The sequence below is a fragment of the Athene noctua genome, chromosome 4, assembly GCF_965140245.1.
Source record: "Athene noctua chromosome 4, bAthNoc1.hap1.1, whole genome shotgun sequence".
Taxonomy (NCBI): Eukaryota; Metazoa; Chordata; class Aves; order Strigiformes; family Strigidae; genus Athene; species Athene noctua.
In genome coordinates, this window is record NC_134040.1 from 75,798,975 (window position 1) to 75,825,896 (window position 26,922).

The window sequence follows — 26,922 nt, forward strand, 5'->3', positions numbered from 1 at the left end:
ATATCCATGATCTGAATGTAACGCTTAGTACAGGAATCTCATCATTTTTATTTGCCAAAAAATATAGTATCAAGGGGGAAATAATAATTTTTTTTCCTTATATTCTTTGCACCTAGCTCCACTAGAAGCTTTTGTTGGAGATGGAATATCGTGCTTGTGGGACCTTTTGCATGACCAAGTCCCTGATTCATGACTGTCAAAAGGCATAAGGTAAAGAGGGAGAGGCTGCATGGCTTTATTCCTTTACTTGCTTGGCACCTACTTCTTGTATTGACTATTGTTGGATATGGAATATATTGCTTGGGACTTCTGGTATAAGCAGCTATGATTGTTATGGTATTCAAGAAGATAATAAAACTTAGCATAGGCTTCTAGGGAAGGAAGCCAATTCAGCAAAATTTTTGCTGTCAGGGGATGTGTGTTGGAGCTGTACATTTTCACACAAAGTGATACTCCCTCCACCTCTTCACAGTTTCTTCTGCTAAAGAAGAATCTATTGGCAAGGTCAGGAATTACATTGTAGCACAGATCTCCTCAAGAAATAGATTATTTTTGTCCAGAGTAAGAAAACATTTTTTCTTATCTGAGCATGCATAGATACTACCCACGGAGGTTGAGTTGGCTTTAGTGAAAAATCAAGAACCATCTTTGGAGTTGTTGTTCCACAACTCAAGGGCAACCTCCCCACTATTTGCATTGCATTGACACCAACACAGTAACGGCGACGTAGCAAATGGAATCAGGAAATTGTTCTGTACAAACAGTAATTCAAGGAAAAAAATAGTTGTTCCATGGTGCAAGTCACCATCCAGCAGCACAAACCACCGGAGGAGGGAAAAAGTAGAAGAGAAAACCAAGCAGATGTTGTGCGTTAGATGTCTGTGGATTAAACGCCCATGTATGTACCTGCTGACGCCAGGCTGGCGGGGCTGGGTCCAGGGGAATGCGTTTTGTGACCCGCATTTGACGGGTTCCGTCAGCGCGTAACCCGGCAGACAGCCCGCAGTTCCTGCAGTCGCCCAGCACGTCCCTACAAACGAGGCGCAGCTACAGCTAGACGGCTCCAAATTCTATCATCTCAGAATGTTTAGCTTGACAACAGCGCCGTCCGGGGGTACGAGGTCAGCGCTCCCCGGGATCCTCGGAGCGCCTGCAGTCCGCCCTTTCCTCCGGACCCGGGTTTCTGACCCCCTCGCCGTCACGGGGAGCCCTCCCCGCTCCCAGCTACCTCCCGGGCCAACGCGGGCGGCGGCGCGGGGCCGGGGCCGGCGCCCTCGGTGTCTCCCGGGTCTCCGGGTCTCCCCGGGGCGCCGCCGCGCAGGGGAGCGCGGAGCACGCGCCGCCCGGTTGCCCAGTAACGCGGCCCCGCTTCCGCCCCACGGCGCCTCCTCCAATGAGCGCGCGGCGGGGGCGGGCCCGTCGGGTTGCCCGGGAGACGGGGCTGGTTTCCCCCTGCGCGGCGGCGGCGGAGACGCGCGGTGGGCGCTGCGGGACAGGTGAGGGCCGGCGGCCGCCGCCGGGCAGCGGGCCGGAGGTGTGCGGTGCGGCGTTTCCTCGCCCCGCCCGGGCGGTTGGACCCGGTGCGGACTCGGTTGTGTCTTGGGCGGCGGCTCTGCGGCCTGGGGCGGGCCGCCCACCTGCGGCCTGGGGCGAGGCGAGGCGGCCTGGCCCTGCGGGGCTTTCGCGGCTTCGGTCTGAAGGCATCTGAAGGGCTGAGGTACCCAGCAGCGGGCTGGCGGTACTGTTGGGGCTTCGCACTGGCTTGGGGACTTTTCGACTGGATGCGTATCCCTGCATAGAGGTGCTCTTGGGGGAACATAAAATCCAGTCAACACGGAGGCAGCAATCTTTAGAGGAAGCGAAAAGCGTGGAAAACACTGGCGCTGCGTTGGGAGGGAGAGATTTGGGCTTGTTTATACTTAAAGTGCTTTTCCCAGCTGGGACAAGTGCGGGAGGGCGGAGCAAAAACAAGCTTAAAGCACTAAAAAAATTATTCAAGTAAAAAAGAAAACTAAAGGTTAAGCAAACAAGGCTTAGGAGAACAAATTTAAGACAGCAGTCTCTGCAAATGAAGAAATAAGTGTTAAAAGTTCTTTCTGTTAAATATTTTTTTCTGTTGTCTTCAGAGATGTAGGTTTACATGCAAATGGTCATGGGGAGATTTGAGAAACTGTTTTGGAAGACTTGAAAATGGCAAGTGTGAAAGGAAAGTCTGAGTGAGATCTTCACTTACTTGGAATGTTGTAGTAAAGATCATAATCCTGGACTTCAAAATCAACGAAGACCGTAGTGTTGCTGATAACTGGCTTAACCACTGCATGATACAGAACATAAATACTTAGAAATTTCCTTTTCAGGCCCCAAAATTGCTTGTTTCACGAACATCTTTCTGATGATCATGCACTCTGTCTTTCAGAAACGTCATGGGCTGAGAAATGTGTCTCTTTCTAACTACTTATAGAGTTTAAATCTCTTCTATGTTAGGAGTGTAGAGCTTTCTGGTTTTATGCCTTGTCTAAACATTTTGTCATGACATTATGCAGTTTCCTGCTATTCATAAGAGCATTTAGGGAGAAGAGTCCTGATAATAAACCCATACAGGGAACAATCAGATGTTCTTCAGACTCTAGCAAAGTGTTATTTTGCTTAAGTTATTCATGTTAAGGCATATTTCCCATTGTTTTAAATTAAGTTCAAGGTGCTAACTTTTGCACTTCCTAATTTTTTGTAGTCCTAAAATAGCAGCAGTTCACTTACGTTGTGCCATTTATTTCCTGATTAAAGGCACATCTGTATAGGTTATTGATATATTTTAAAGTTTCTGTTAGAGAAGTGCCTTGCACAAAACCATCATGCTAGGTTTGTGTTATTGTTATTTATGTTTTGCATATCACAACTGTTCAAAAGCTTCAGTTAAAACTAGTCATCTTTGACTAATGGTTGTAATCCATATGGAGATACGGTGATCTAAAGAACTTGCAAAGGTAGTGCGGAGTATGTATGGAGTAATACAGATAATGCTACAATTATAAAATACCTTGTGAGCATTGTTTTACTTATTAATTTTTTTTTGTAACTTATTAATTATTCTCCCTGACAAGATATCTACTGGTTTTTTCCATCTCTGTTTTAACAGAAGTGTCATTCTGTGCATTCTGTTACACCAAATCCTGGACTGGTTGAGTAGCTCTGGCTATTTAAAGGACCCATAACAATATGATGAATTTGTAATTTGGTCGTCTGCTATGAGGAAGATTTCCACGTAGCAAAAACAACATTAGAAAGTCCTCAGTGAGTTTGACTAATGTTCCATTTAACTCAGCGGGCCAGTATTTTATTTCTAACAGTGGGAATAGGAGATGATAACTTAGGGAAGGCAATGTTTCTTCTTTCTGCAGTCTGTGGGTCAGAGTTGATGTGGACAATAAGAGTTACTTCAGCAAAATTCTAGTGATGATACCATGTAACTCACATATTTTGTTATATGAGGCAAAAGATACCCAGCACGAGAAGAGAAGTAAGTATCAATCTAACATTTGAATTATAGCAACTGTCTGTGAGAACTGAGAATGCACCTGTAGGGTAAAGGCAATTCAGTGATATAGTGTTCAAGTTAGCAATTACTTGTGGTAGCAGCTGAGTTGTTTGCTGGGCACAGGATAAGGACGGAAGCTTTGTACGCTCTTCTTTTGCCCATTTCAGTCCTATAATATGTACACCTCGGCTGAATCCATTGGGGCCATTTTTTCCTTATCTGGTTCTAGCACAGGTTGGAGAATTTGGTTTCGCTGTGATGTTTGGGATTACTAGATTAGAAGTAAAGGCTTGTACAGTTTTGCTGACTTTTTTTTTTAATGTTAACAATATCATATACGAGCTCTCAAGGCAATGTGAAGAGTGGAAACTTGTCTCTTCCAGTTCTTTCTGTCATTTGGTGGCGTTTTCACTTATGGTGATGACCCTGACTCCAGGGTCATCTCCTCTGAGGCTCCTCCTTAGATTTTTTGCCTTTGCTACTTTGTTTAGTTTTAGGTGGGAAGCTGTTTGTAAGCAGACAAGTTGATAATTAGTAATTTCTGCAATCTTCATCAGTGATGAATCTTTCCATTCAGTGCCCAGTGTCTAATTTACTATTTAATATTGGGGGATGCTCTCAGAAGCAGTTGTTGGAGTGGAAGATCATTAATATCATCTTTTTTCTTGAGCTGTATGTTACAGGTCTTTATATTGGTGAAGTTGATAACTGCTTTTTTCCAACTTAATGAAGTTTTTTTCCTAATGTTTCTACTGACTAGAAGTTTGGTTCAGATATTGGAACCTTTATCTACTTTCTGGCCTACGTGGCCAATTTGAATCCTGATGCTTAGGCTTTATGGTATTGTGATGTAAATAAAACTTCTATATCTCTGGTAATTGCCTCCTCCTTCCATCATTTTTTTAAAACACTGCATTTAATATGTTTAAATCCATCTCTCCCAAATATGCTTACCAAACAGTGTGTGAGTGCCTGGTATAATGGTGTTAAGCTTCCTTCTGTGTTGAAAATACCTTTTCTAATGCATTGTATATCTCTTCTTGTGACCACATCCCGTTAATGGCTCATACTTTTCCCATGATCTATCACATCCAATGTTTGACTTATTTTGTGAGGGTCTTTCCTCACTCTCCCTTTGACTGATTCCATTGTGCTTGTTGTAGAATAGTTGTATAGTTTGTATTCAGTTTCATGGTCTCTTGAAACCAAGTATCTCTACTTGCAGGGTTTTTGGGGAAGATAGAGTTTATCCCATCCCTTTGATTTATATGTTTTAAGATCTTTTTTTTTTTTTCTGTCTTAGATATAATTGTTGGCATTGACTTGTGCTATTGGACAACCTGCTTTTGCCTCTTGCTCGGTAACCTCTTTTTTAATGAGACATGAGTTACCTTGTTTATTGATAGTCTGAACCCTAATCTTTTTGGTTTTGACCTTCTGTATTCTCTTTTTCAATATGGTTAAACAATCATGTGGGTTGTTTATACTAGCATTGATTCCTCACCCCACCCCCAGCAAACCAAGGTCTAAGAACACTAAAATTAATGCTACTATTTTCTTTCTCTTAACTTCCTTTTCTAGTTGTTACCTATTGTCTGAAAATGTCTGTAGTGGGAGACTGATAATGATTGAATGAAAGATGATATGTTAGATCTTGAAGATCAAATTGATACATAAGTTTTAGATGCCAGGAAGGAACAATTAAGAATTCTGCTTTCAAGTGTGAGCTTAGTGTTGGGAAGAACTCTGTAATCATTTGTTACTAACCTACAGCCTGTTTTTCATATTTAACTTGCTGGCTATGAACATGCATGTAGTTGTATCCCATTCAGATTTCCAGAGAATGGAGTTCAATCTTGTTGCAGTTAAAGAGGTTTCTTTTTTTGGAGATGGTTGTGGTATTTGGGGTTTTTGGGTTCTTTTTCTTTTACGGTTATTGGAGCACAAGTGGCCCCTGAAGTGTCTGAACAGAACTGTGAAACTGAGTGTTCTGTACAAATTCTTAGAGCGCAAAATCTCAGTGTTTTAGAACATTATCTTGGAGACAAACTTTTCAAGAGTTGATCTGTTTTTTCTAATAATATCAGCTCTATCTTGCCTGTGTCCAGCTTTAGCTAGTTTTCCAAATTTGGAAAATTAGTAATAGCAGATGTGTGAGAGAGAGTACAGTTTGTACAAATGATATCCAGCTGGTTGTCATCCATACTTTGGCTATTCAACCTCTCTTAGCTCACCAAATCCATTAACAAATCCATACAGATGATGAATAGCACAGGGATGTGCCTTAGATCTGAGGGATTTGAAATATTACCTTGAACTTCACAGGTAGAAAGAATTACTTCTTCTTTTCTCATTAATTTTTTCTTTCTCTACTTTCAAGTTTTATGTTCTCTGTGGGCTTGTTTGTGCTTCAGATGCTGAAATGTTTTTCTGCTAAGGAAAGTTCCTGATATGTTGAATTAAATAGACTGAGCAAGTGTTTGTGTTATTTCTTATAGCTGCTGTAGAAATAAATATAAATTAAATAACAATTATTATTATCTTAACATCTAAATCAGCAAAATATAGTTTAAAAAATTGTTGTTATTATTATTAAAATATTTACTTTAACATGTGCTCGTTATCATTCCAGACAGGGATTTGCACTATTATCTAAATTTATTTGAATGAATTAAGTGACTTAGCTAGACATAGATAAATCCTATGAGCATGATAAAGAAAATATAAGCAACATCTTTCTGGCCATATTCACTGTTTGTTGACAGATGGGATGGTTTTTTAATTTTTTTTTTTTTTTTTCAGAAACTGGGGCACTTCAGCTCTTCAGCTTTGAGTACATTCAGATTTTATACAGGTAGTGATTATGAAACAGACAAGCATTTCCGGATAGACATAGCTTTATGAATAAGGTTATAGTTTTTCTCCATACATGTCCTGTGTGCCATGTTTGTCTCTTCTGACCAAGAGATTTGAATATCACATATATATATATATATATATATATATATATATGAAAAACTTTCTATTTTCTTAAATTTTATAAGTATTCTTCACAGAATTTGAATGGAAGCATCTGCTAAGCCATAGTAACAGTGGCACTGTACATATAAACTCTTCTTTTTTTTTTCCCTCAAGCTGTTTATTTCTTACAAGAAAAAAAGGCCATAAAGTTTCCTTGAATTTATTTTTCAAGATACAATTATGGAACATCCTTAGGAAGATGCATGATCTAGTCCAATCCACTGCTATTGTTAGCAGTTAGAGCCTAATCTCCTCCATAAACTGATAAAGCTCAATCTTAAAAGTAGCTATGTTTTTGTCCTTGTACTCTTGTGGGAAGGTTGTTCTAAAGCCTTATCCTGGTGCATATCTGGTGATGATGATGGTGTTGCACATCTGTTACAGCTTATTCTAATCACTGTGAGGTGGCCTGGCTATCCTGTATGTCATTTTGTCCTGATAAATCTATAGAGCTTCTTGGGAAAGAGCAAATGATGGGAAACAATAAAAAGGACAACCATTTAGAGACCTGCTTATGTTTGTGTCATCAGTAGCTTTGAAGGAGTAGAGGAAATCTAATTCTTAACTGACCTCATATGACATAGGATCACTGAGACGTAGGTTTGCTGTGTCATTATTGTATGTTTACTTACCGCACAGCCTTACTGTAAACACTGTATTTTAAGATCATTACATGCTACATATTCTCAGTGTAAAGGTTCTTAATTAATAAGTAAAACCCGAGGCTTTTTAACTGACTTCTTTACCATAGATATTGATGTAATAAATTAACGTAATACCGTATAAATTATTGCACGTAAAAATTCATTAAATTACAAGAGTATAAAAATTCATTGAAGTTCTTGGATTTTTTTGTTGTATGTTTTGTTATGAAGACATTAATTCCTGTAATTGATTTTGTGGCTTCAAAATGTGTCAGAAGAGAAAATGTAAAGTTGTGGCATGTTAGTCTTTAGTAATTCAGTAGATAATTTTTAGAGCTATGGTGGGACATATTATGAAATAATGTCTACATGGATTGACGGAGAATCCATTTTGTCATAGAATTGGGTAAAGTGAATCTGGAGATAAGCTTACGTCCATGGTTGTTTAGGCCCTGCCAGGACCCGAGACCACGTTGCCATTGTTCCTCCCCGACCCTCAGACCGTACAGGGCAGGGAGTGAGTTACAAACCCCAGGGTTGAGATAAGGAAAAACTTAATACAACAGTATAACAATTAATAAATCGAACAACAACAATAACAATAAGCCATAATAACAGTAAACAGGACGAAAGATATACAGAGATATACCAACAGGACAGAGCAGTCCCGTCGTGGGTACCCTCTGGGACAAAAGCAACAAAGAAAACTGTTCCTGCACTCGGGTGCCTGGACCTGACATCAGCATGGTATCGAATAACCTGGCTAGAGCTCCCTCCCCACTGCTGGGGTAACTTAACCCTATCCTAGCTGAACCAGGACAGCTTACTAAAATACCAGTTTCCATGAAGTGTTAATATAGTCCATTGATTGACAATCATTCTTAATTTTGAAACATACTGAATGCTACTGATTTATGGCAAGAATACATCAAAGTGAGTTTTTAAAGAAATGATGCAGAGAAACATCTAAATATTTCTCTAGATAAGATTTAAGCTGAAACATAAACAGTGGTTAGAAATGCATTTGGAAAAAAAATAAGGGCGTAGTTGATTTGGCACAGTGTATCAACTACAGATTATTAAATAACAGTAAATTTGGTGGCAAAAGTGGAAGATCAAGATAGAGAGATTTCTTGCCTCTCTTCTGTTCTTGAAAATCTTTCTTCATAACTGAAATGCATTTCTGACTTCAGATAGCACCAGATAGCATGGGAGAATAGTATCAGTTTGTTTGTTCCAATGGCACACAGATCATTCTTTTCAGATGTAATCCTTTACCCTGTTTTCCAAGTAAACTATATATGCATGTTATATTTAGGTATATGTTTCAGTGTGTAGAGATTGAGGCCACTATACTCTTCAGCATATCCTTTCAGACTCTTTTAAGGTCATGTCCTTGTAGAGGGCAAGGTAGTAACTTACTCTCATAATAAAAAGATATCTGCACTGGGCTGTCCAGAAGTAAGATCAACTTTCATATCAAATACAAATAGAAGATAAACATTTATTTCTATTTTTGGTTTGTTTGGGTTTTTTGTATTTCTTGACCTTTGTAGCACTGAACTTTAGCAACACATTGTAATGTTGTTATCCTAAACATCACAATTTACATCACTTCCATTTTATCCTTCTAAGTGTTTCAGGTTTTTTGTATTTATGCCTAGTCAAGCAAACTCTAGAGCCAAGTATTCAGCTGTTTTATCTGTCATACTGGAGGTGGTAACCTCCAATAACTGTCATTATTCTTAGATTGTACATCCTTCCTTATTATCACATAAGGCAGAATCATTAAAAGCAGTTGACAAAACCCAATTACTATCTTACTCCTGTAGTACTGCATCTCGGAGGAAATTTCCTAGTATTTGGGCTTTCTGTCCTGCCTAATGTCCAAACTTAACTGAAGATTGTCATTGTCAATAACATAAGCCTTCACTTGAAATTCAGTCCTCTCCTACTTGAAGCTAGTAGACGTTTCTGAATTTAAAATCAAGTCAAACTGTTCAATATCCAACTTTTTGATAATAATTTGATTTAGGAATCCAAATACAGATTAAAGAACCTTATATTGGTGGTGGGATTGATTCATTGTCACTTCAGACAGTGTTCTTTGTACATATTCACAGAACTACTGTGCAATTTCTGTTATTCTTCAAAGATGATGCTCATATACATGAGAAGAAATTTCCTCTGTAATCTCAATATCTCTTAGACTATACATATTAGCAACCAGTAAAGCTGGAAAAAAAAAAAAAAAAGTTTAGTGTAGAACATAGACCTTTTCCAGTATCAACACCTTACATGAAGGTTTCCTACACTTATTTGTGCAGTCACTAAATTCTACAGTGGCACATAGCTGTTTGTAGTAGCAGATCCTACAATTGTTCTGGATATATGCATTACAACCCTCACAGGAGTTTGTTGCATGTTCTCACCAACAAGGAGGAGCTGGTGGGGAGTGTGAAGCTCAAGGGCAGCCTTGGTTGCAGTGACCATAAAATAATGGAGTTCAAGATCCTTAAGACATCAAGGAGGGCACACAGCAAGCTCGCTACCCTGGACTTCAGGAGAGCAGACTTCGGCCTCTTCAGGGATCTGCTTGGCAGAGTAGCATGGGATAAAGCCCTGGAGGGGAAAGGGGCCCAGGGAAGAGGGGCCCAAGAAAGCTGGTTGATATTCAAGGATCACCTCCTCCAAGCTCAGGAGTGATGATGCATCCTGACAAGAGGAAGTCACGTAAGAACGCCAGGAGGCCTGCATGGAGGAACAAGGAGCTCCTGGACAAACTCAGGCACAGAAAGGAAGCCAACAGAACAAGGACAAGTATCCTGGGAGGAATACAGAGAAACTGAGCAGCTAGGGATTAGGTTAGGAAGGTCAAAGCCCTGATGTAATTAAATGTGGCCATGGATGTCAAGGGCAGTGAGAAAAGCTTCTATAGGTATGTTGGTGATAACAGGACAACTAGGGCAAATGTGGACCCTCTCCAGCAGGAAATGGGAGACATGGTTACCCAGGACATGGAGAAGGCTGAGCTTCTGAATGACTTTTTTTCCTCAGTCTTCACCAGCAATAGCTCCAGCCACACCACTCAAGACACAGAGGACTGGGAGAATGAAGAACTACACACTGTATGTGATGCAAGGGATATCGATAGATTAGCAACCATGGTAACAGCTGTGAAAGGTCAGGCCAGACTCAGGACCTCTAAATGCGAAAAGGTGCTGGGGACATCGGCCCATCTGAAGTGCATCTATACCAATGCACACAGCATGGTTAACAAACAGGAGGAGCTTGAAGCCATGATGCAACAAGAAAACTATGATGTAGTGACTCTCACAGAAACATGGTGGGATGTCTCCCATGACTGGAGTGAAGCAGTTGATGGCTACAAGCTCTTTAGAGGGGACAGACAAGGAAGGAGAGGCGGTGGGTGGTGCTGTATGTTAGGGACTATTATGATTGCTTCGAGCACAAGTATGGTGAAGACAGGGTAGAGTGTCTTTGTGTTAGGATCAGGGGGAGGGCTAACAGGGCAGATGTTGTAGTAGGAGTCTACTATAGGCCACTGTCCTGGTTCAGCTAGGATAGGGTTAAGCTTCCCCAGCAGGGGGAAGGGATCTCCAACCGGGTTATTCATACCATGCTGACATCAGGTCCGGCGCGGCAGAGTGGGAAGCTTTCCTTTGTGGCTTTTGTTGCGGGAAGCACGCATGGCGGGCTGGCTGTGTTCACTGCAGTATTTTTCCGTATATCTTTTGTCTTGTTTACTATTATTAATGTTTATTGTTGTTGTTATTGCTATTGTTGTTGTTCAGATTGTTATTTGTTACACTGTTAGATTAAATCTTTCCTTATTTCAATCCTGGGGTTTGTGCCTCACTTCCAACCCTGACCGGCTGAGGGTGGGGGAGCGACAATGGCAACATGGTCTCTGGTCCTGGCAAGGCCTAAACCACCACAGCCCTTTTTGGCGCCCAATGCGGGGCTCAAGAGGGTTGAAATAAGGTTCAAAAAGGGACGGACCCTGACCAGAGTGTGTTGGAGCAATCTGTTGGGTGCAGTTTTTTCTGTTTGTATTTGTATTGTTTAAGAAATGTTTGCAAGTGGGCCAGCACTGCTTGCGTGGTGGGGCTGGATTAATCCTTATATCCAATGTATGGACCCAGTGCTGATGTTTGTTGTCGGTAGAAAATGTGTAAAGGGTCTCTTTTTGCTATACTGGCTACTGACTGCTTATAATGTGCTTGTATCGCTGTGTGTGGGGGCAGGCCAGTACCTGTTTGTTAGGGGTCTCACCCCCTCTATGGGTGAGCCAGGGGAAGAGATCCTCTCAGTTTTTGAGAGTTTCAATTATCCTTGGAGCATCCAGGCCAGTGTGAGTGTGGCACAATGCTTTCTGAATGTCTGCCTCATTTTGGTTTTGGCCAGGTGGTACTTCTCTAACAATAGCAGTACGCAGAAACCTGCCCCAAGGTCAGATAATAGTGGCAAGGTATGTGGCAAAAGATGGGCAAATGCCTGGGTCAGTGGTCTCCTCCAATGCTTTGGAATTTCACTCCCGAACAAATGCAGAACCCTGATAAACTGATGGAGTGCTTAGAAAGGGTGTGTTACCAAGCGGGCAAAACCCAGGCGACACAAATCGCTGCAATGTGTTGGGGACTTGCCCATGCCTACCATGTCCTCTTTAATACCACTCACTACCCTCAAGGGGGAGAAAGGGCTGCAGGATCTGAGAGTGAACTTGCTGGTACAACAGCTGAGCCAGAGCCAGCCAGTGCTGGTATCAGTCGCCCTGATACAGAAAACAAAATATACCAGAAAGTCAGTTCGCAGAGTGAGGGATGAGGATGAGCCAGGCCCATCAGGGGAACAGGAGGAAGGGCCAGAGGTGACTGTCCGATCTCTATCCCCGACTGAGCTGTGAGATATGCGGAGGGATTTCGGCCGCCTGGGAGGTGAGCAGATTTGCACCTGGCTGCTCTGATGCTGGGACAATGGAGCCAGTGCTTTTGAGATGGAGGGGAGAGAGGCCAAGCAGCTGGGATCTTTGGCCAAGGATGCTGGCATTGACAGGGCAATAGGGTAACAGACTCAAACCCTCAGCCTTTGGAGGCAACTCCTGCTCAGTGTAAGGGAGAGGCACCCCTACAAGGATGATATCCTATGTCAGCTAAGCAAGTGGACCAATGTTGAGAAAGGCATCCAGAATCTCAGGGAACTGGCTGTGTTTGAGATGATCTATGATGATCTGAATGATAAGCAGTTGCCCATGGACCCAGATCAGGCCCCTTGCACACACCTGATGTGGCAAAAGTTCCTGAAGAGCGCACCAGAAGCACACTCGAAAGCATTGGCAATAGTGTCCTAGTGGGCAGACACACAGACCCTAACAGTGGATGGAGTGGTTGGCAAGCTCTGGCAATATGAGGGAAATCTCCCTTCATCTCAACATTCCTGAGTTTCAGCTGTAAAGGGACTGTCTGAGAGAGTCCAGAATATGGAAGAGGACATGTCCTACATTGCACCTGCACAGGCTAATGTCTCAGCCATTAGAAATAAATGTTTCCCCACCCAAGAGAAAGGCAGTAGAAGGTACACACCACGAGGCACCCTGTGGTTTTTCCTCTGTGACCATGGAGAAAACATGAGGTGGGATGAACAGCCCACTGCTGCCCTAGCTGCACGAGTAGAGAAGCTGAAAGGGAAGACCATCACAAAAGGGGAGTCAAAGAAGAGTGCAGCTCCAGTGTCCAGTCAGAAATCCCCCAGACAGAATAGAATGGTGAACGTTATGTCTGACCCTCTTGAGGGGACCAGTAAATCATTTTTGCAAGAAGTGAGTGATGATGAGCAGGGTTAGAGGGGCCCTGCCTCCAACCAGGTGGAGGAAAGGGATAATCGGATTTACTGGACAGTGTGGATCCGATGGCCTGGCACATCAGACCCACAAGAATATAAGGCTTTGGTGGACACTCGAGCACAGTGCACCCTGATGCCATCGAGCTACAGTGGGGTTGAATCCATCTGCATCTCTGGAGTGACAGGGGGATCCCAACAGCTGACCCTACTGGAAGCTGAAGTGAGCCTGACTGGGAAGGACTGGCATAAGCACCCCATTGTGACTGGCCCAGATGCCCCGTGCATCCTGGGCATAGACTATCTCAGGAGAGGGCACTTCAAAGACCCAAAAGGGTACCGGCGGGCTTTTGGTGTAGCTGCCCTGGAGGAGGTTGGACAGTTGTCCACCTTACCCGGCCTCTCAGAGGATCCCTCAGTGGTGGGGCGGCTTAAGGTTGAGGAGCAGCGAGTGCCGATTGCTACCAGGACGGTGCACCGGCGGCAGTACCGCACCAGCCGAGATTCCCTGGTCCCCATCCATCGGCTGATCCGTCAACTAGAAAGCCAGAAGGTGATCAGCAAAACTCACTCACCCCTCAACAGCCCTATATGGCCAGTGAGAAATCCTAATGGTGAATGGAGGCTAAATGTGGACTACCGTGGCCTGAATGAAATTACGCCAGCAATGAGTGCTGCAGTGCCGGACATGCTCGACCTCCAGTATGAACTGGAGTCGAAGGCAGCCAAGTGGTACGCCACGATTGACATTGCTAACGCGTTCTTCTCCATTCTGATAGCGCCAGAGTGCAGGCCACAGTTCGCGTTCACTTGGAGAGGCATCCAGTACACCTGGAATCGATTGCCCCAGGGGTGGAACCACAGCTCCACCATTTGCCATGGACTGGTCCATACTGCACTGGAGAAAGGTGGGGCCCCAGAACACCTGCAGTATATTGATGACATCATTGTATGGGGGGACACAGCCAAGGAAGTCTTTGAGAAAGGGAAGAAGATAATTGAAATCCTCCTGAAGGCCAGCTTTGCCATTGAGCAAAAGAAAGTTAAGGGGCCTGCAAGGGAAATTCAATTCCTAGGGATAAAATGGCAAGATGGGTGTGGCCACATCCCTATGGAGGTGATAAACAAGATAACAGCCATGGCCCCACCAACCTCTAAAAAGGAGACTCAGTCTTTCCTGGGCGCTGTGGGGTTCTGGAGGATGCACATCCCGAACTACAGCCTGATTGTGAGCCCTCTCTACCACGTAACCCATAAGAAGAACGATTTTGAATGGGGCCTGGAGCAACAACAATCCTTTGAACAAATTAAGCGGGAGATTGCCCAGGCAGTAGCTCTTGGGCCAGTCCGGGAAGAGCAGGAGGTTAAGACCATGCTCTACACCGCAGCCAGGGAGAATGTCCCTACCTGGAGCCTCTGGCAGAGAGCACCTGGGGAAACCAAAGGCCGACCTCTAGGCTTTTGGAGCCGGGGATACAAAGGTTCTGAAGCTAATTACACACCAACTGAGAAGGAGATACTGGCAGCGTACGAAGGAGTTTGGGCTGCCTCAGAAGTGGTCGGCACTGAAACACAGCTCCTCCTGGCACCCCAACTGCCGGTGCTGGGGTGGATGTTCAAAGGAAAGGCCTCCTCCACTCATCATGCAACTGATGCCACGTGGAGTAAATGGGTTGTGTTGATAACACAACGGGCTTGAACAGGGAGCCCCAGTCACCCAGGGATATTGGAGGTAATCAAGAATTGGCCGGAGAGCAAAGATTCCGGGATGTCACCAGAGCAGGAGGTGACACGTGCCAAGGAGGCCCCACCATATGAGGAGAAGCGGTATGCCCTGTTCACTGGTGGGTCTTGTCACACTGTGGGAAGACATCGACGATGGAAGGCTGCTGTATGGAGTCCCACACGACGGGTCACTGAAGCTGCTGAGGGACAGGGTGAATCGAGCCAGTTTGCAGAGGTGGAAGCCATCCAGCTTGCTTTGGATATTGCTGAGCGGGAAAAGTGGCCTAGGCTTTACCTCTACACTGACTTGTGGGCAGTGGTGAATACCCTGTGGAAATGGTTACAGCAATGGAAGCAGAACAACTGGCAACGTAAGGGTAAAACCGTCTGGACTGCTTGAATATGGCAGGACATTGCAGCCCGTGTGGAAAACCTTGTTGTGAAGGTGCGCCATGTGGATGCCCATGTACCCAAGAGTCAGGCCACTGATGAACATCAACACAACCGGCAGGCGGACCAAGCTGATCAGGTGGCTCAGGTGGACTTGGACTGGCAGCGTAAAGGTGAACTGTTCATAGCCCGGTGGGCCCATGAGACCTTGGGCCACCAAGGTAGACATGCAACATACAGGTGGGCTCGAGATCGAGGGGTGGACCTCACCATTGACACCACTGCAGAGATGATCCACAGATGTGAGACGTGTGCTGCAATCAGACAAGCCAAGCAGGTGAAGCCCCAGCGAAATGGAGAGCGATGGTTGAAATATAGATATGGAGAGGCCTGGCAGATCGACTCCATCACACTGCCACAGACCCGCCGAAGCAAGCGCCACGTGCTCACAATGGTGGAAGTAACCACTGGATGGCTGGAAACTTACCCAGCACCCCACGCCACTGTCTGGAACGCCATCCTGGGCCTTGAAACCCAAGTCCTGTGGCGACACGGCACTCCAGAGAGAATTGAATCAGACAAGGGACCCACTTCTGAAACAACCTCATAAATGTTTGGGCAGAAGAACATGGCATCGAGTGTGTCTACCATATGCCCTACCACGCACCAGCCTCTGGGAAGATCGAGCGCTACAATGGACTGTTAAAAATCACACTGAAAGCATTGGGAGGTGGGACCTTCAAAGACTGGGACATGCATCTAGCAAAGGCCACCTGGCTAGTCAACACAGAGGATCTGCCAGTCGAGCTGGCCAGGCTCAGTCAAAACTTCCACGTGCTGTAGATGGGGATAAAGTCCCTGTGGTGCGCATGAGGAATATATTGGGGAAAATGGTCTAGCTTAGTCTTGTGCCAGGCAAAGGCAAACCCATCCACAGGATTGCTTTTGCTCAAGGCCCTGGGTGTACCTGGTGGGTGATGCAGGAGGATGGAGAGGTCTGATGTGTACCACAGGGGACTTGATTCTGGGTGAGAACATGCTGTGAATTATATTGTGCTTTTGTTAATTGTTGTTTTGTTATTGTTAACTGCTAAATGGCAGCTGGACATGACGCAGATGGTATAGAATAAAGGGGTGGATTATGTCCTGGTTCAGCTAGGATAGGGTTAAGTTTCCCCAGCAGTGGGAAGGGAGCTCCAGACGGGTTATGCGATACCATGCCGATGTCAGGTCCGGTGCTGAAGTGCAGGAAGGCTTTCCTTTGTGGCTTTGGTCCAGGGAAGCACGCGCGGTGGGCTGGCTGTATCTATTGCAGTATTTCTCTGTATACCTTTTGTCTTGTTTACTGTTATTACAGTTTGTTGTTGTTGTTATTGCTATTGATGTTGTTCAGATTGTTATTTGTTACACTGTTGTATTAAAAATTTCCTTATTCAAATCCTGGGGTTTGTGCCTCACTTCCAACCCTGACCGGCCGAGGGTTCGGGGAGGGACCACGGCAACATGGTCTCTGGTCCCGGCAGGGCCTAAACCACCACAGCCACCCAACCAGGACAGAGAGGTGAACGAAATATTCTATAGGCACTTAGGAAAAATTTCACGATCGCTTGCCCTTGTTCTTGTGGCAGACTTTAACTTCCCAGACATCTGCTGGAAATAGTCCCAGCAGAATGGGACCAGTCCTGGAAAATTCTGGAATGTGTGGGAGATAACGACACAGCTGGTGAGTGAACTGACCAGAGAAGGTGCCCTGCTGGATCTCCTCTTTGTGAACAGAGAAGGACTGGTGGATGATGTGGGTGGGGGTTGGAGGACGACTAGGGCACAGCAATCATGTAGAGTTCTTTATTCTTAGAGACACCAGGAGAGGGGGCAGAAGAACTGTCATCCTGGACTTCCAAAGGGCTGACTTTGTCTTGTTTAGGCACCTACTTGACAGGATCCCTTGGGAGACAATCCTGAAGTGTATAGGGGTCCAGGAAGGCTGGACACTCTTTGAGAAGGAAGTGTTAATGGCACAGGAGCAGGCTGTCCCCAGGTGCTCTAAGAGAAGCCAACACCGGAGAAGACCACCCTGGCTGCACAGGGAGCTTTGGCTGCAACTCAGGAAGAAAAGGAGAGTTTAGGGCCTTTGGAAGAAGAGGCTAGTCACTCACAGAGTCACAGTGATTACAGAGAGGCTGTGAGGCTATGCAGGGTGGAAGTTGGGAGATCTAAAGCCCAGCTGGAGATTAATGTGGCTTCAGCAGTCAAAGACAACATGAAATGTTTCTATAAGTATGTCAACAGCAAAAGAAAGACCAGGGAGAGCCTCCATCCCCTGCTAGACACAGGAGGAAACGTGGCTATGGGTAATGAGGAAAAGGCTGAGGTGCTTAATGCATTTTTTGCCTGTCTTTAATAACAAGACCAGTTGTACTGAGGGAATCTAGACTCCTCAGCCAGAAGACAGAGACTGGGAGAACAACTCCCCCCACAATACAGGAGGAGAGAGTCAGTGACCTGCTGCATCACACAGACACACACACAAGTCTATGGGACTGGATGGGATACACCCGAGGGTGCTGAAGGAGCTGGCTGAGTGCTTGCCAAGCCACTTTCCACCATTTCCCAGCAGTCCTGGCTGACTGGGGAGGTCCTGACAGATTGGAAATCGGCCAATGTGATGCCCATATATAAGAAGGTTTGGAAGGATGATCTGGGAAATTACAGGCCTGTGAACTTGATGTCAGTGCCCGGGAAGCTGATGGAGCAGCTCATCCTGAGTACCATCACACAACATGTGTGGGACAGCCAGATGATCAGGCCCAGTCAGCATGGGTTTATGAAAGGCAGGTCCTGCCTGACAAACCTGATCTCTTTATATGACAGGACGACCTGCTTATTGGATGAGGGAAAGGCTGTGGATGTTGTTTACCTTGATTTTAGCAAGGCCTTTGACACTGTTTCCCACATTCACATATTTCCCACAGCATTCTCCTGGCAAAACTGTCTGCTCGTGGCTTGAATGGGCACACGCTTTGCTGGATAAAAAAACTGTCTGAATGGCTGGGCCCAAGGAGTTTTAGTCAATGGAATTAAATCTAGTTGGCAGCTGGTCGTGAGTGGTGTCCTTGAGGGCTTGGTTTTGGGGCCACTCCTGTTTAACATCTTTATTGATGATCTAGACGAGGGGATCGAGTGCACCCCCAGTCAGTTTGCAGATGACACCCAGTTGGGTGGGAGTGTTGATCTGCTCGAGGGCAGGGAGGCTCTGCAGAGAGACCTGGACAGGCTGGAGCCATGGGCTGAGCCCAGCTGGAGGAGTTTCAATGAGGCCAAATGCCGGGGGCTGCCCTTGGGCCACAACAACCCCCAGCAGCGCTACAGGCTTGGGGAGGAGTGGCTGGAGAGCTGCCAGTCAGAGAGGGACCTGGGGGTCTTGATTGACAGCCCGATGAACAGGAGCCAGCAGTGTGCCCAGGTGGCCAAGAAGGCCAATGGCATCCTGGCTTGTGTCAGCAATAGCGTGGCCAGCAGGGACAAGGAAGGGATCTGAGCCCTGTACTCGGCACTGGGGAGGCCGCCCCTCGATTCCTGTGTTCAGTTTTGGGCCCCTCACTACAAAAAGGACATTGAATGACTCAAGCGTGTCCAGAGAAGGGCAACGGAGCTGGTGCAGGGTCTGGAGCACAGGTCGTACGAGGAGCGGCTGAGGGAACTGGGGGTGTTTAGTCTGGAGAAGAGGAGGCTGAGGGGAGACCTCATCGCCCTCTACAGCTACCTGAAAGGAGGGTGCAGAGAGCTGGGGATGAGTCTCTTTAACCCAGTAACAAAGAACAGGACAAGAGGGAATGGCCTCCAGTTGCACCAGGGATGATTTAGACTGAATGTTAGGAAGCATTTTTTTACAGAACGGGTTGTTAGGCGTTGGAATGGGCTTCCCAGGGCAGTGGTGGAATCTCCATCCCTGGAGATATTTAAGAATTGGGTCGACACAGCACTTAGGGATATGGTGTTGTTGAGAACTGTCATTGTTAGGTTAATGGTTGGGCTAGGTGATCTTCAAGGTCTTTTCCAACTTTGATGAGTCTATGAGAAGATCAGGTTTGAGACCAAAGGAACCTGAAGGTGCACTAGTCCATGGAACCTGATGAGATGCATCTGCGGGTCCTGAGCGAACTGGTAGATGAAGTGTCTAAGCCACTATCCACCATCTTTGAGAAGTCATGGCAGTCCAGTGAAGTTCCAACTGACTGGAAAAGGGGAAACATAACACTCACTTTTAAAAGGGGAAAAATGGGAGACACAGGGATCTACAGGCCAGTCAGTCTCACCTCTGCCTGTCAAGATCATGGAGCAGATCCTCATGGAAACTATGCTAAGGCACGTGGAAAATAGGGAGGTGATTGGGGACAGCCAACATTGCTTCACTAAGGGTAAATCGTGCCTGACAAACCTGGTGGCCTTCTACAGTGGGGCTACAGCATTGGTAGATAAGGGAAGAGCAACTGATGCCATCCACCTGCACTTGTGCAGAGCTTTTCATGCTGTTCCACATGACGTCCTTGTCTCTAAATGGGAGACATATCTTTGATGGATGGACCACTGGGTGGATAAGGAATTGGCTGGATGGTTACACTCAAAGAGTTGCAATGAATTGCTCGATATTCAAGTAGAGAGCAGTGATGAGTGGCATTCCTCGGGGACTGGTATTGGGACTGATGCTGTTTAACATCTTTCTTGGTGACACGGACAGTGGGATTGAATGCACCCTCAGTGAGTTTGCCAATGACACCAAGTTGTGTGGTGCAGTTGACACTGGAGGGAAGGGATGTCATCTAGAGGGACCTGGACAGGCTTGAGAGCTGGGTCCCTACAAACCTTATGAAGTTCAGCAAGGCCAAATTCAAGGTCCTGCATGTGGGTTGGGGCAGTTCCAAGCATAAATACAGGCTGGGTGATGAGTGGATTGAGACCAGCCTTGCGGAGAAGGACTTGAGAGTAGCAGAAAAACTGACTATGAGCCATCAATATACGCTTGCAGACCTGAAAGCCAACTGTATCCTGGGCTGCTTCAAGAGAAGTGTGGCCAGCAGGTCAAGGGAGGTGATTCTCCCCCTCTACTCTGCTCTTGTGAGACCCCACCTGCAGTGCTGTGTCTAGCTCTGGGGCCCCCAACATAAGAAGGACATGGACCTGCTTGAGTGGGTCCAGAGGAGGGCCACAAGCATGACCCAGGGGCTGGAGCACCTCCCCTATGAGGACAGTCTGAGAGAGTTGGTGTTGTTCAGCCTGGAGAAGAAAAGACTTCCAGGAGACTTTATAGCAGCCTTCCAGTACTTAATTGCAGCCTACGGGAAAGATGGGGAGGGACTCTACTAGGGAGTGTAGGGATAGGACAAGGGGTAATGGTTTTAAACTGAAAGAGGGTAGATTTATATTAGATATAAGGAAGAAATCTTTACTGTGAGGGTGGTGAGACACTGGAATAGGTTGCCTATAAAAGTTGTGGCTGCCCCCTCCCTGGAAGTGTTCAAGCCTTTGAGCAACCTGGTCTAGTGGAAGATGTCCCTGCCCATGGTAAGGGAGTTGGAACTAGATGGCCTTTAATGCCCCTTCCAGCCCAACCCATTCTATAATTCTATAAGTGGAAATACCTTATATGAACAACATTACCTTTGTATGACCCATCTAGGTGATAAAGTTTGTAATGCCATCCATCTCTTTCATCTGACTAGTTTGTACTCTTCCTCCTGACTCAGCAAGTTTCATTGACTCCCTGCAACTCATGGTTTCGGAGGTTACAGCTGTGAGATATGGTCTGTCTGCCATTTATACAGCTATCTGTTGTCAGGCTTGGCCCATTGAGCATCCAGCCAGCTGTTGGTTAGTCTCAAGCTCCCCAGTCACTCCCTATCCCCACAGTGTATCTTTCACCTTAGTAACCATCTTTTGTTCCATTTCTGTCTGCCATCCCTGCATTGGGGTTGTGAAGTTTATCAAACAGCAATACAGGAAAAGCATTCTCCTGTTGTGGTAACAGGATACAGGGTTTCATTACAGGGTTGGGATAAAGGACACAAGAGTCTTAGTGAGCAGAGGAAGTTTTCAGAACTCAGGATGGTTGAATGCTGTTAGATTCTTCAATGTAATACTGCCAGTGACAGCTGCTTCCCACTACTGGGTGTTATACTGTGAGAAAATAAAATTGACCATGGGCATTCAAACTGATGCTCTTTCTCTGTCAGAGTGCTAGTGTAGTGACCTCTTCTGAGCTTACAAGACTCTGACCTGATGAAGATATGGCATCAAGATATCTGATATAATGATGATATGGCTGGTCCTCAGCACCTTCCACTCTACCAATGCACTGGCTCTAATTGACCTGACCAGCCCATAACTCTTGTTCTGGAGTCTCCACCTTTATTCTCTTTCCTCCTCATGCCAGTGGTTTAATTCTCTGTGCTCAAGGCAAGCTCTGCTATGGTGCAGCTGTGTAACTTGGGTCACTGTGAAAATAGCAACGTTGGGAGAAAGAACTATGAGAAACCTTGTCTGGGCTCTCCATCCATGCACTTTCCACCCCTTGGTTCTAGAGTGCATTGGAGCCCAGGCTGTTGCCTTGGTCTTTGCCAGAACTATACCATTGCCACAATGTGTCTGCCCGAACACCTTGCTGCTCCTCACCTTGCCTTTCTAAATTCCTGTCCTGATCTTGGATTTGTTTTGGCACTGTGAACTTGTGATCACTGGACTGTCACCTGAACCTGGTTACTGTCAGTGGACCTGTTCTGCTGCTCTTGAGTACTATGTTCCTCTTCATTGAGGTCACCTCCTCCACCTCCCCCCCACCTCTGCCTGCTTTGCAGTCACCTTTGGCTTCTGACTTCCATACTTGGCAAAGTAGCCTGCTCATGCTGTTCCCTGTTGGTGTCTCCACAGGCAGACAAGAGTCCTACTCCTAATGGAAAGCCTCCCTCAGAGTCTACAGTCCTGTATTGTCCAGCTGCCCTTATGGAGTTGTAGATGTTGGCCTTTTCCAGCATGCTGGCTCAGTCATAGCCCTCTGACACAACCTCAGTGAGACCTGGTGAGGGTATGTGGACAGTCTGGACAATGCACTTGAATATGTGCTGATATGACTGAGGATGCAGGAGGTGCTAAGCATTGTGAAATGACTCAGAACAGCATTAGATCTAGAATGCTAGTTTTGTATGCTTTTAGTTGACTTATTTTTTGTATCTCACTTGCTTTTTAAAATGCACATGACAATATAAAATAGCTAAAGTGTTGAGCCTAGCAAGATATCTTGTGTTTCTCTAAAGCATGTTCTTATAATTATATGTATATTACAGCATTGATAGCTATTTGTTGCATTTAAGATAATGAATTAATTTGGTAAGAGATTGATCCCTTTGCGTTCTAGCCGGTCTTCAGAGATTAGAGGGACTAGGGGTGGCTGGATTTCTCTCTTAATAGGTGTGCCAGTTATGGCTGTAACTATAGGCCTGACACCAGATGCACGAACAGCCTGTATGCTGTAGGTCTGGTTGCATTTAAGAGGAGCAGTCAGATTCACAAATAGTATGGTTTATTCTTATGCAACAACTAGAGATTCTTTGAGATTGCCTACGATAAATGCACAGACTGCAGGTTGGCTATATAGCACTACACACAAAAAAAATGATTGCAATCACACACACTTAATTCCTGGGTAATCACTCGATGTAGCCAAGGGCCCAAATCTTACCAAAAGGCGTCCCTTCTGTTGGGGGGGAGGAGCACAAACCCATCAATCTGTCCCTCCGATTTGGTATTTGATGATTGTCCCTCCGAGTTAGATACAAACTCGGGGCAGCATTTATCTAAGTATGTATGTATGAGTGGGTGGGACTGTGGTCAAGCCATTGTTTCTTGAGTAACATCAGAGCACATTTCTTGGTGCAAGGTGTGTGCTGGTTTTGTGGGAAAACAGGAGGAATGAGAGATAAGGTCTGCAGAGTACTGCAAAACAGTCCTTGAGAGATGGGGAAGGAAGAGCAGGAGATAAATCTGCATAGTCACGTCAAATGTTCCTTGAGAAAAGTGGAAGAACGGGACCACGCAGCCTGAACTGCTCGGCCTCCACCTTGTTTCGCATTCCTCCTTGGTGCCATGGCAACGCAAATCACTGGATCTCCATCCCGCCCTGTGTTTGTTCTGGGCACCTTGTGTTGGAAATGTGTGTTTTGCAGATTTTTTGCTGTTTTGCTTTTCCCACACTTCCAACACTATTGCAATTTCCACTTCAAATGATGAGAAGTTAATGTTTGTGAGTGCTAAATAGTAACAGACCTTTTTGACTTGTAACATACATTGATAATATAATTCCTATTGTATAGCGTATTTACATACTAGTTATTACATATGCATAGCAACTTTAGTTTCTAAAATGTAGTTACTTTACCAGAATCATTTTTCAGCAGTATGGTGGGAAGTTCCTCTCTATGTTCTTGTGTATGTATCCATTTATCTGGAGGACTGCATAACCACAAAAAACAGTCTGCTAATCCAGGAATGCTACTTCCCATAAATATAGTGGGTGTCTTGATTTAAATTTTTATTATTTTGTGTTTGGTTTGGGGGTTTTTTTCCCCTTTGGTGTCATAATTTCTGAGTAAGAGGTTGGAAAGCAAAATTATTGCTGCTTTTCTTTATTTCCCTGCTGTGTGTCTGAGAATGTAGCTTGCTCATATGAAAGCCTTAATGGAACCTATGTGTGCTAGAGTAGGCCTGGCAATGACACTGAATTGCTCTTTGGAAATGGTAAGTAGCATTGCCCGGTAACTCCAGATTAATATCTGGTACTTCCAGCTGTTCTTTTCCTAAATAAATTTTTCTTTGTTTATTTCTTGGTTGAACAATTGACTTCACAGTCTAGCTTTCTCATTTATTATATTATGAATTTTGGTAAACGGCTTGTTAATCCAGTACAGAAAGGCAGAGGTTGTCTGGGTTCTAGATTTCTTAAGAAACCAGGGGTCTTTTAGGTGTCCATAATCTCTGTTGAGGTTTTGATAGTTGCTGCAACCATACAGTCAGGAAGATTTATATGATAATGTCTCCTAAACAGCATAGCTCATTAAGTGTGCTGCTGCAGTACTGAATTGTGGTTTGAACAATACAGCTTTTATTCCTCACTTTACCTCTTGTTTTCATTGGTGTAATGCACTGTGAAATCTGATGTGAAACTTGTGAGCATACCAGAAAAGGATAACTAGTTGCAGAAGGAATAAATAGTCAGATATACAAAACTCGCCCAAGGGAGAGAAAAGAAGCAGATGCATTCTGATGAATTAGTGAAAATTAGGATGTGTAAATTTCCCCGCCAGTGCCGGTGGCTGTATCTGAGCCCTTCAGGCTCTGCTGGCTGCGAACAAGAGATGCAGATCTTTTTTTTTTCTTTCCTTTTTCCCTTTTTAAAAAAGCGTTAACATATTTGACACTTGCAATAATCGTGGCCCCTCCTACTGTGCCAGTTGAAACCACTCCCTACATAACCAAAACATATAATTTCCCATGATTCTGAAGGTGGTTTACATTTCAATACAAGCTTTTGTGCACTGAACCACATTTCTTACAGACAGTACATTTGAAAAAAAAGGAAAATTATTTTTTAGGAGACAAATAAGAATGGCTCAAACAGCACCTCATTTTCAGAGCACAAAAGCACTGTAAAACTGAGCTTGAAGCACTGACCTGCTTTAATTTATAATACTGGAATATATAATTAGTAAGTGCTTTAGTGTGATTTCTCTTTTCCAGTTCAGAATCCAATACATATAGCATTTAAATTGCTGCTAAAAATATTTCAGATTATATATTTATGAATGTAAAGCTTATTAATGTAGAATCATATCACAGAGTTCAGCTCATCTTTTGAGTAGCTTGTTGTAGTGTAAGAGTAAATTTTAGCACAGGACTCACTGTGCTTACCTGTGTTCAGGTCCTGTATTTTTTATTTCAACTGTGCCTTCTGTCATGGCTTGGATGACTTATATTTCCCACTGGTTTGATGAAGATGATTGGTATGAAGGACAACAACGAGTAAGAATTGTTTAAGTTAATATTTTCTCTTTTATTTCCTTTATATTTTTCTATTTTAAGCTTCTGTTTATTATATTACTAGTACCAAAAGTAATATTCCCATAGTGGTGCTAAGAAGGGATTTTTTAGTAGCTTTAATGAGGTCTTAAATCAGAGATAAGCACATCTAAAATGAGCTTTTTGAAAATTAATATTGATAGCTGAATAAAAGATATTGGAAGTTTGGTGGCCACCTACTTGTATTTTTTACGTTGCAAAATTTAATGAGTACTAATTCTTTAACATGTAATGAGATAGAAATCAAACATTCAATTTTATTGTGTTAGGAGTAATTAATATACTGTGCATGGAGTAAACTAAAATAATTATAAGCAGTAGCTGAGAAAAACAAAAATATTTGGGAGATACTAAATTCACTTAGGGTTATTTCCAAGTTGTACCTTGGATATCTCTATGTTTTAATTAACATTTTTCCAAGGAGGAGGAGTTGTTACTATAGCAACATTTGCAGGATATCTCGGAAATTTTTTTTATTGTTATATTAACTGCATACTTTGGGCAAGCTTGATTTACTGCTGCTTTCATAGATTTATGGTCGGAAGTGAATATGTCACATTTTTGTCATTGTATCAAGCTCCTTTATGTAACCATATATTTCTGTAATTTTTGTTTCTCATTACGATAGTATATTCTCATCTAATGAATCAAAGTGCAAGAGATGCTACTGAAACATAAAGGCCAGCAGCTGCTCTAATTGTATTATTGTGTATTACTCGGTAATGCCAGTTACATGCTCATACATATTAAAAACTAGATTTTAATACTTTACACTGTTCTCATTTTACATGTCACTCATGATACGAATGTTTCAGATCTGGAGTTACCTTTTAATAGCTGCATGTCAGGGATTCACGTGTGAGATGTGTCAAGAGGTAACTATCTGAAATCAAAAGTGTCTTGGCAACTTGCCAGCAGAAAAGCAACCTTCTGGTGATTGTAGTAGCTCTGGGTTGGAAGACGAGAACAAAATTCTTATGGAGACTGTTAGATGCTTTATACTGAGATCAAACATGGTTGTATGTATTTCTTTGTATATCGCGCAGTATCTGAAAACTAGATTTCTGGTACGATATGACTTTTGTTACCACTGCTAGATACAGTGTCTCAGGTTGATGAGGTATGTAGTTCAACATTGCTCGTGATGCATTATTAGATGGACCAGCAGTTCTCCGTGTTCTGTTTCAAACCCTATTGTTTCTTTTTAGATTATCTTGTTAAAACTTCACAGTAAAGGATATTCTAGTTAAACTGTACAAGTACTGTAGTCCAGACAGTCAAAAACACTCCTTTGTAAAACTTACCCCAAGTTATGATCTTTTAGGGTTGGCCTTAGGTTTTCCAAGCAGGGTATCGATCTTGAATTAATATATTTGGTTTCAAATAAGTGTTTATTTCTGTAAAAATACAGTCTCAGACTATGATTTCAAATGCAAACTTTTTCCAGACTTCAGTGAGAGGTCTCCAACTTCCTCTCTTGTGAAGCCAAAGATACTGTGGTTAAATCAGTTCTAGTAGTAATTTGGCTCTGAGTTTATTGTGAAGGTTTAAAATGGCTGCGAACACTAGTAGAACACTTGTTCATTAAAAATGATCTTTTTAAATAACAGTGTTCTTTTCCTA

The 26,922-nt window shown here is 44.1% G+C and overlaps 1 protein-coding gene across 3 annotated transcripts in view; it reads left to right on the forward strand.

Annotated features, from left to right (window-relative positions):
- Positions 1 to 1,415: 1,415 nt before the first annotated feature.
- WDR17 (WD repeat domain 17) overlaps positions 1,416 to 26,922 on the forward strand; it is a 79,303-nt gene continuing 53,796 nt past the window's right edge. For 2 of the 3 annotated variants that reach the window (XM_074905777.1, XM_074905778.1), the window contains exon 1: positions 1,416 to 1,496. Coding sequence is in view for 1 of the 3 variants with exons in the window: in XM_074905776.1 (XP_074761877.1) it covers positions 25,177 to 25,242 (66 nt within the window). In the remaining 2 variants the exon portion in view is untranslated. Of the gene's footprint in view, positions 1,497 to 4,880; positions 5,861 to 6,337; positions 6,390 to 25,141; positions 25,243 to 26,922 lie in introns of those variants that run through there. The other variant, XM_074905776.1, reaches the window with a different exon arrangement.